General features: G+C 44.1%; 1 protein-coding gene across 1 annotated transcript in view; it reads right to left on the bottom strand.

Moving 5' to 3' along the window:
- Positions 1-2,993: 2,993 nt before the first annotated feature.
- The window catches only part of LOC121543383 (plexin-A4), a 392,722-nt gene continuing 385,437 nt past the window's right edge, over positions 2,994-10,278 (bottom strand). Inside the window, exons 30-32 of the mRNA XM_041853207.2 lie at positions 10,028-10,240; positions 5,012-5,162; positions 2,994-4,516 (exon numbers count right to left, since the gene is read on the bottom strand). Of these exons, the coding sequence (XP_041709141.1) occupies positions 4,421-4,516; positions 5,012-5,162; positions 10,028-10,240 (460 nt within the window). The 3' untranslated portion in view covers positions 2,994-4,420. The remainder of the gene's footprint in view (positions 4,517-5,011; positions 5,163-10,027; positions 10,241-10,278) is intronic.

Raw genomic sequence — 10,278 nt, 5'->3', positions numbered from 1 at the left:
TCATATGAATGAACACAAACTACAAACCACTTTGTTTCATAATAAAGTTTATTCTATATTACAAATAGTATTTTGTTCTTGACTGCAAAATAGGAATGCATTATATTTACATACACAGGTATACAATTAATTATAGCAAAGTTAGAGAAGCTGGCCTTTTCCCCCCAGGTTTAGCTTTTATCTCTTTATAGGATACTCTTTATCTCTCAGCAAATATGGTAATAGTAAAAGTATGTTCTACTGTTTCTGTAACACCTGCTATAACACTGAGCTCTAGAAGGACCTATCTTTAGTTCCTACAAAACGTTGAAGGTGGAAACTTTATCGAGTACCTCGGCAACAAAGGGGTCAGTAGTCTCAGACGAGCTTTGTCGCTGGGGAGCATGGGGGAAAATGGAAACACAGTATGTTACAACACCGGGGGGCAGATTCACTACGAGATTCTAGGACATTCATTCTCTTCACCACCAAATAAAAACAATGGACTTAGAGAGGAGGAAACTTTGGGGTAGCTAGACACAATATGATACATGGGTGATAGTGGGTCAATTTACAGCCTCTAAACTTAACAAGGGCTCCTAAACGTTGAGTTCCCTGCCAAGCTCAGTCTTATTTCCCAACTACATTTCCTGGGAAATCACATTTTCCATCAGACTGAATGAATACAGTAGATTCCTTTCTATTCTTTCTTATGGTTCATTTGATCACAAGCTTTGTGAACAGTTTGAAAATGTTGGCAGTGTAGAACGTCCAGAGAACGCGCTGTTCATGAATGTACCCCCTCGAACCTGAACACCAACCACTGACAGAACACGCCCCTTTAGACAGTTAAGTTGTGGATGAAATGTTCCATACGTTTGACACAATGGACAGGGATGGTATGACAGAAATAAAACACAATTTACAAAACTCAATCAACTAAGTAAATCAAAAGCTTTCAGGATCAGAACTAGTCTGGTTTTTGAATCTTCCAGACACCTGTTTGTCTTTGATTAGTTAATCAAGAGACGTTTAATCGTTTGAAACTGTCCAAAGGAGAGGGGATTTCTGAGTAAAAACAACCAGCATCTTTTCAGTAAGTGTGTGCAGTCCCCCTGTTGATGTAACAGTAGAATCGAAGGACAGCAGATACTTACAGACAAGTCATCGATGATTGACTTGAATGTATTGTACACCCTCATAAGACCATAAAAAACCCAATAACGAGGATATGTTGTGCGATAAATGGGTTTTGTATGAGCAAACATTTGCATTGAACCCCGAAAGCCCTCTTCCTAATGCTTGTTCTGTATGCACTGAGCTCTTCAGATCAAACAACTGTCAAAACAGAATCTAAAAAACATAACCACAACTATAGTAACGTGCCGCAATAAGACGCTTACAAGGTAGCTTTGCAGCCAGTCCTAGGCTTACAAAAATAAATGTAACATTTTTTATAATAAAATAATAGAATCAAAAGGTAAGGTTATAGGCTAGGGGAGATAGTTTCCGGATGAAAACACAGACAGACGCTAGAGATGCAATAGCAGCCAAGACAAGAGCAAGAAGCTCACTGGAGAATCAGTCTACCAGACCCAAAACCTGAGGGCTCTGGAACTGGTGAATAGTCACAAACTAATGAAACATGAATATGGGTGGGTGGTAGAGGACAATCTACCTTAAAAGGACTAAGCAAAATGACTGAATGAAGGAAAACTTAGTCATGAGTTATTGTACTATATCAGTCCATGAGAATCCAAAATAACTGTTTTTGCTTGTGAACCGTTTAAAAGTTTCCTAGTAGCAGTAGATAAATATATTTGATTGCAAGGCAGTTCCGTTTCATAACATCCAAATAGGTCAGCATGCAAGGGTATATAATATATTGGATTTTAAGGTACCACTTTATTCTTATTAGCATCTAACACTTTCACAAAACATGTTAATGAGAGGTTTGCATGGGCTGAACAGGAGATAAAGGTTCCACCTTAACGGTTAGTTATAGTTTTAACATGAACAATCCACTGTTTTCCATCTGATTTTTCTTCCAAGCAAAATAAAGAAAAGAACACATCCACATCATCATTTGCAAGGCTTATTTTCTCTATTTTCCAGTTTTTTTTGTTGTTTTAGATTGAAGTTTTACATGCGCTTAAAAAGCCAATAAGGACCCAAGGTGGACCGAGGGCGGTCTTCACACATTCACATCACCACATGGGGCACGTTGTCAAGGCAAAAGAAAGGTCAGAGGTCTAAAGGAAAGGAGGGTTTCTCCATCGTTTCTCCATCTTTCTCTCTCTCTCCATCTATTTATCTATCTATCTCCCTCTCTCTCTGTATCTCCCTCTCCCATCCAGGTTATCACATTCCACAAGTCTGTTCATGTCCGTTAGTTTCCGGTTGTCTATTTGACGTTCACTTGTTTGTTTTTCCCACTCTAGTTTCAACTTTTTGAGGCTTGGAGAAGGCCGCAGAGGACGACTACACTAATACACAACATGAGCGACCCAGAGCACTCAGAGTTTGGGATTCCCGCATGGAAGCTGTCTCCACACTTGTGCAAAAAAACTGACGTGGAAAACCGGACAAAGAGGGAAGAAAAATGGTGTGCCAAACGCGGCAGAAACCGGGACGGCAAGGAGGAGGGCGGGACTCGTCCGCGGCTCCCCCTTCGGCACACTGAGGTCAGAAAATCACACAGGGTTAAGTTTTTGTTGGTTGTTGTTGTTGTTGTGGGGTGGGTTTTTCTTTCACCAAATCCTTTTCCTGTGTCATTTCCTTTCCTTTGTAGCACTTTAAATACATTGTTTTTAAATGACTTTTTTTGTCTTTATAAATGTCAAGCTCCTTTGGTTTTTCGGCTGACCAGTTATGTCCATCACTTGATTCCCCCCGTCCCAAATCTTTACAGAAGGTCCAGTGAAAGAATCTCTCTCTCTCTCTCTCTCTCTCTCTCTCTCTCTCTCTCTCTCTCTCTCTCTCTCTCTCTCTCTCTCTCTCTCTCTCTCTCTCTCTCTCTCTCTCTCTCTCTCACTCTCACTCTCACTCTCTCTCTCTCTCTCTCACTCTCACTCTCACTCTCTCAGCACAGCAGATCCCATTTAGGCAGTACCACACCGTCTCTGTCATGTATAAAGCATGGGTCCATGGTAAGACTGCTCTAGTAAAGTGTCACTCTCCTCCTCTCAGTAGATGTCAGTCAGCTCCCCTAGTATTCAGACAGTGTGATCAGAGGGTGTATCAGAAGTAGAGTTTCCCTCAGAACAGGTCTTGGACAGCTGCAGTGTGTATCTGTTTCTGTGTGTGTGCTTTGATAGACCGGCGAGTGACCCGCATCTGTTAGCAACACATACGGGTCAGACTGACCGTTGCAGATGTCAGAGTGGTCATGTCACTGTGGTCAAGAGTTGGACGTGTGCTTCTTGTCACAGAGGAGGACCAGACAGACCTGGGTCTGTCCTCCACTAATGAGTCTTAAAGTAGTCAGGATAATTTAGCAGGTACCACACAAGCCAGACGGATTCAGAAGATGAGCATTGTTTTATCTTTAGAGTTACATGGAGGGGTTGGTTGGTGGGTGGGAGCAGACTTGCGCCAATGCCACAAAGGGGACTCTGTTCTTCTCTGTGTTACAAAGTCAGTCAGGTTTACAGAAAAAAAAGGAAAATTCAAGAAGCACTAACTCTTCCCAGCCCCTATCGGAGTCTCTTTAAATACACCTCAAAGCTACATTGAGAAAACAAATTCTGGAGTTAGCCTATTTCCCAATCATCCAGATACAGTATGTATGAATAACTAGTAGGAACTGTGTGAACCAGGCAAACCTTCCGTTCTTTGTCTTCAGAGGTGGGCATTTTGCTTTCCTCATTGATATAATACCACTTAGTTTTTCCACATTTGATGTGATGTTGACTATAGCACTACAATTAACTGTACTTTGTAGTAGTTTCATTGACTAATATCCTATTCAGAAAGTCTGAACAAATTGACGCCCAACATTGTGGTTGCAAAAGACTTTGCTGTCAGCGTTATTTTGAAAGGCAACATAAAGAGAATATTTGTTTGTTTCTCCCCCAACATGAAGGTGTAAATGATGGCGATATGGTGAGCTGGCAGACAACCACCCCTCCATCAGACTCTTCTACGCAGCAAAGCTGGGATGAGGCCTTCCCATTGCATGGTGGGAAAAGCATTCCCCAGCTCTGCCGCCTCTCCAGTCAGTCCATCAGCCAGTCTTCTCTACACGTCCTATGAAGCTGAGCGGATGAGATGCCAAACACTTGTCAGGAAGAGGAAGAGGAAGAAAAAGGGAAATGTGTATTTGAAAAGGAGAGGAGTTCTGATGCTGATGATGATGGTGAAGAGATAGATGGACAGGTCTTTGCTCAGGCACGGCTCGGTTTCTGACGGGTCTCCCAGTGCGCCCTGGGAAGTGCGGTCCTCAGCTCTCCAGGCTCATGAAGGCCACCACCTGCTCCAGCTTGAAGGAAAGTCTCTGTTTCCTGGCGGCGTCGTCCTGCTCCAGCGCACACACAATCTGTCAGAGGGAGACACACACAGCCAATCCACGTGTTAATGTCAGCCACTTCCTAAATGCCCAGCCTCACACACCAGCTAACAGTGGCGGAGTAATGGCACATACAATAAATGTTGTTTCTGTATGACAGTGTTTCTCAAACCTTTACTCTGGGACCACTAGACATCTCACAATTTAGTTGAAGACCTGAACTAGCACATCTGATTCAACAACAAAATGGCTTGATGATATAAGTTGACAAGTGTGCTATCTCTGGATTAGAACAAAGACATGGTTGGGAGTCCTCCAGAAGAGGTTTGAAAAACGCTGATATACGGCGTCTGGGTTGCTTGTACATGTATTTTGATATACATCATCCAGATCGTCTGAACCTACAAGCCATCTACAATACATGTCTAGTTCAAACCCAACTGTGAAAGACTGTCTGTGTCCCAAATGGCACACTGCTTCCTGTCTTGAGTAAAGTGTGATTTTTGTGTAAGTGTGTTGCCGTACCTCCTCTGTGTATTTGCCCACGTAGGAGTAGATCTCACTGAGGGAGCTCATGCTGTTGAACTCGTTAATGTGCATCCGGGACTGCTCTGCCAGGTACGCATTCATGTCCTGGTCACTGATGGCCGGCATCTTACTGATGTCTGAGTAGTACCTGTGGAGGTAACACACATAGCAGACTGTATTAGTGAACTCTACAATAACTACATTTACATACACCCCAAAATGATTTATTCTTGGTCTTTAAATTTCACGGTTGTCTTTCAGTGTTGTTTCAAGACTGAGTGATGTTTAGCCTTTAGAATAGGAATCATGCACTGTTAGAGACAGTTGTCTCGCCTCCAATCACTTTTCACAGTCTAAGCAGCCCTGAGAAAACATTTAGCGGAACCCCCTGCCCTGACTCTCAATAGACATTAAAATTTTTCTAATTTAGCAGACACTCTTATCCAGAGCAACTAGGGTTAAGTGCCTTGCTCAAGGGCACATAGACAGATTTTGCACCTAGTTGGCTAAGGGATTCGAACCCGCAACCTTTTGCTCTTAACCCTTAGGCTACCTGCCGCCCTCATACAAATGGCCTAAACGGAGCTGCAAAGACACTTGTGTATGTGAATAATCAAAACACAAGTCTGTTTATTTGTTGGCCTGGAGAGAGGTAGCATTGTGGGCATTGCAGGTTACTTAAAGTAAGGAAGGTCACACACACACACACACACACACCTCGGCCACCTGCGCAGGGCAGGAGGGCAATTGGAGGAAGTGAGGGTAAAGGAAATGGGAGGTATTTCTGTCTCCAGGCAAAACAGCAGGTCCACCTGAGAACTCCAGTTCAAGTTGACGACGTCGGGCCCAATTTCAAATCATCTCCTTTCTTAGACACTTGATCTAAACATACTGGAAATCACACCTACCATACGGTAGGGGCTAGAGCAGGGGCCGGTGACCCGCGGGCCAAAACCTGCCCACAAGTCATTTTCTTTGCCGGCTCGCAAGAGATTTTCGTTTTGGAATTCAGCCAAAAATTGTTTTAATTCAGGAAATTTGTTCCCAAGTATTCCCACAAATAAAAAAAGAGACGTATGTGATCGTGTCTCAATTTAATCAAGGCATTAAATTATTGTTATTTTCCAATATAATCTATTTTTCAGCATAGTTGTGGTCAATTTGCAGTGTACAAATTATTATAATTATGTTCCGGTCCCCCGACCATCCGCTCCGACAAAAATTATCCTGCAGCTAAATCTAGTTGTCCACCCCTTGGCTAGACGGTCGACTTGGAATTGGACATTTGGTATTTGTTATTTGTTATCAGGCTAAGGGTGTTGGGTCCTGCTATGCTTGATTTTGACATCCAATGAATGATAGAATCAGGATGGTAACAAGTGTACTTTTGTTTTGCAGACAGATGCAAAATCCAGTTAACAGCCTCATTCTGTTCAGAGGTCTATCAAGACCCCCCCAGAGAGCTGTGAATGTAAGTATGCAATTTCCCCTGAGGGGTTTTCACTTTGATTTCCCATTGTAATCTTCTATGAGAGCGGAGGATCAAATGAACCGCATATGACGGGTCTGATGAACTTGTCATTGTCTGGGGCCAATTAAGTCCCACTTCAAATACCACTCCAACTGGATGGAATGAATAACAACAGTCTGTGTGTAGTAGGAGGCTCTGGGGGGAACATGCATGTCCAACCCTTGCAAACCACTCCAACCGTCATATTGTGCCAATGCGACATTAATAAACAAAACCCCAACACAACTTAAATCCTGTAAGATGTCAGCTTTCATAAAAGTGCTGAGTTAGTAAGATACAGTTGTAGGAACTCATGTACCGGCTGAGACCCACGGGATTTCTTCCTTGCGTTAAATCATTTCAGATTGCTTTCTGTGGATGTCATACAGTAATAACATGTTAAGGTAGCATCTTCCCAGAGGGGTAGAGCTCTACTACAGGGCCAGAGGCAAACTGCCCGATCCCCCAACGTACCATGACCAAGCTATAGGCTTCCATTATGGTGCTCCTAGCCCCTCCCAGGTACGGCTATACAATAACCGCTAACCTCCACAGCGCTTATGAAGATGTAGAACGGAGGAGAAATCAAAGGAAGACATGTCTCTTCTGCTTGAGTTTTCCTCTCACTCCGCCTCCTCTCTTTCCCCCCTTATTTCTTTAGTTAAACTCTGCAGTCTGTCTCTTTGAAGTGTTTTTCACGGTGTGACTGTGTGACTGAGAGAGTGGGGAGAAAGAGGGGGAGAGAGAAGGAAGAGGGAGAGTGGGGAGAGGGAAGGAAGAGAGAGAGTGGGGAGAAAGAGGGGGAGAGAGAAGGAAGAGAGAGTGGGAAGAGAGAGGGGGAGAGAGAAGGAAGTGGGAGAGTGGGGAGAAAGAAGGGGAGAGAGAGTGGGGAGAGAGGGGGAAGGGAGTGTGGAGAGAGAGAGAGAGGGGGGGGAGAGAAGGAAGGAGGAGAGAAGCAAGAGAGAGTGAAGAGAGACTTGAGCTTGTCTGAGGTGTTGGACTCGATGACAGTTGGTATACATTCAAGAGCAGCGATTGGTTGCCCAAAATTCTGGGACCGGGCTTAGCGAAGGGTCAATTGTATATAGATGGGCAAATTAAATTGTGTGAATATGCTGATGGTCTCAATGCACATCACAACCTTCAGGTAGGCTTAGCTCTAACAAATTAGATCTCACAAAAATGTGAATGAATACGGCGCTGCTTAGATCTTACAGGCATGTGGAAAGACAAAGCCCATCCACATGACTGAGATCTAATTTGCCTATCAACATGACTGTGAGATCTAATTTGGCTATCCTGATTGTGAGATGTAAGCTGTGCAGGGTTTATACATATTATTTTGAGATCTAATTTGTTAATTAAAATAGATCTCAATGACGTGGAGGGACTAATCATACCACAATTACACTAAATTAGATCTCACAACAATATGGATGGATCAACTAAACCTCACCTATAGACACATTAGATCTCAGAATCATATGGATGGACTAAGCTAATTAGATTTTCTGGAAAGACTCCTGACCTTAGACATGAATACGTCCTTCACAGATTTCTATGCTTCAGAAATAAATGCCAAGTGGTCCACAGATAATAGGACCGTCTTTATAGCCTCAGTGTGGATAGGAAGTCTCTGATTAGAATCTTATCACTCTCCCGATCTCCCACGGCTGCCAAACCCCGACAGCATCTCCCGCTCCTAATTACCACATGACACGTCAACAGTTTACTCACTAGCTGCAGGTCAGACTCAGCCTGTGAAACGGCCCTTATCGGTAATCACCTCAAGCGCCCCAGCAAAGAGCAGGGAACGCTAACAGTAATACTAACAGGAACACATGGAAATGAACCTTAACAACCGCTAGATTGGCAGTGCTGCTTTTAGCTAAATAGTAGTCATTTATCTTTACAGAGAACTACGCTACCCATGATTCCTAGGAAAGTGACCGCTGTCTTGACAATTGCGGTTTGGTTCTGAGAAAGTCCACATGTGGAACACAGGAAGTTGGTGGCACCTTGCTTGGGGAGAACGAACTCGTTGTAATGACTGGAGCGGTATCAGAGGAACGATATCAAATACTTCACACACATGGTTCCCATGGTTCCCAGGTGTTTGATGCCATTCCCTTTGCTCTGTTCCGGACATTATTATGAGCCGTCCTCCCCTCATCAGCCTCCTGTGATGTAGAATCACATTTTGTATACCCTGTGTGTTTTTAACCTGAGGTTGACTGAGTATTTCAGCTATTTGAATTCGTCATTTCCTCTCCAAATAATGAGCACCACCTGGGACAATTGAGATAATGACACAGATCGTCTGATACTATGTAGGACCATGGAACCTTTGTATTGCAGCACATCCCAACCAAGCATCCCTAACTGAGCCCTACTCAAATCCACACACCTCTGTCCCATCTACTGCCAAGCCTCATGAAGACTAAGGGCTCGATTCAATCCGTATCGCTGAAGTTCAGTGCTATAACGCGATTGAAATTGAAAGGTAATTTCTGATTGAGCCGACATATGCAGGGTTTACTGTGAATCCAGTCTCCGCTAACGCCCTTATGCTAAACAGTCTCATCTATATTTAAAGTAGAAAACAACCACATCCTCTGAAAGATAACCCATCTATAGATCACTGGGAGCAACTATAAGAGCACCCGACAAACATATAGATCATGCACCGTTAATTTAAAACCACAAACACACAAGCACATGCTTACACGCACACACACACACACACACAGTGTCACACGCACACACACACACACACAGTGTCACACCACACACACACACACACACACACACACACACACACACACACACACACACACACACACACACACAGTATCTCAGCCTGATGAATATGGCCCTAGCCAAAACTCCTTGTTGGGTTCCAGTCATCTAAGCACCACATACATTATGTCCCTGTCCTGCGGCTAGCGCTGAGCACTAACACATAAATACTTTGGAACCGCTTCACAGGCCCCATCTTTTATTCAGCACTCTGCCCCTGACCAAATAAATGGATAAAACTCTAATTTTGACAAATTACCACCACTACTTCTGTACAGCGGTGCTTCCATTACTGCAGACTCACATTCTTGTACCTGGGCAGGACAGGGAACACACTGCGGCTCTGTACCTGTCTCCCCTCTACCTCTCCAGCCCTAGGAGGCACTGCCATCCATTCCCAGTGTGTTTTCATTTGGAGTCTCCTCCATGGCCCCTGGATGACAACACTACAGCCCCAATGTGTGTACTTATGAGACAAGAGGCAGACTACAGTCTATCAGGGATGTTTATGGACAAAATGGCTGCCACACATCTATAGGACGACAGAACCACATATTGAACTGTCCTCTCATGTTACACTCAGGTCTACATAGAAACTGGCAAAGAGAGAGAGACAAATACTGTAGATACACACACACAAAGCACACACCAACCCCCCCACAGCACACACACACCCCAAACCAACCCCCCCATCGGCCTCTCACCTCTCCACCCAGCTCTTGTAACTGGGGATGTCCTTGGCGTAGAGCAGCTTGTTGGAGGGTGAGTCCTTGCCCAGGCGGTGTTCGGAGGTAGAGCAGGAGTCCATGAAGGTCTGGGCCACCACAGACAGACAGGCGTCCGTGATGCTGCTCTTGTGGATGTCGAACACAAACTGGGGGTTCTTGATCACGTTCACCCAGAACCTCAGAGGTAGGCTATAGGGGAGAGACAGAGAGAGTTAGGGAATATCATG

This window comes from Coregonus clupeaformis, unplaced genomic scaffold (assembly GCF_020615455.1).
Source record: "Coregonus clupeaformis isolate EN_2021a unplaced genomic scaffold, ASM2061545v1 scaf0042, whole genome shotgun sequence".
Lineage (NCBI taxonomy): Eukaryota > Metazoa > Chordata > Actinopteri > Salmoniformes > Salmonidae > Coregonus > Coregonus clupeaformis.
This window is presented reverse-complemented; position numbering and strand designations above follow the sequence as displayed.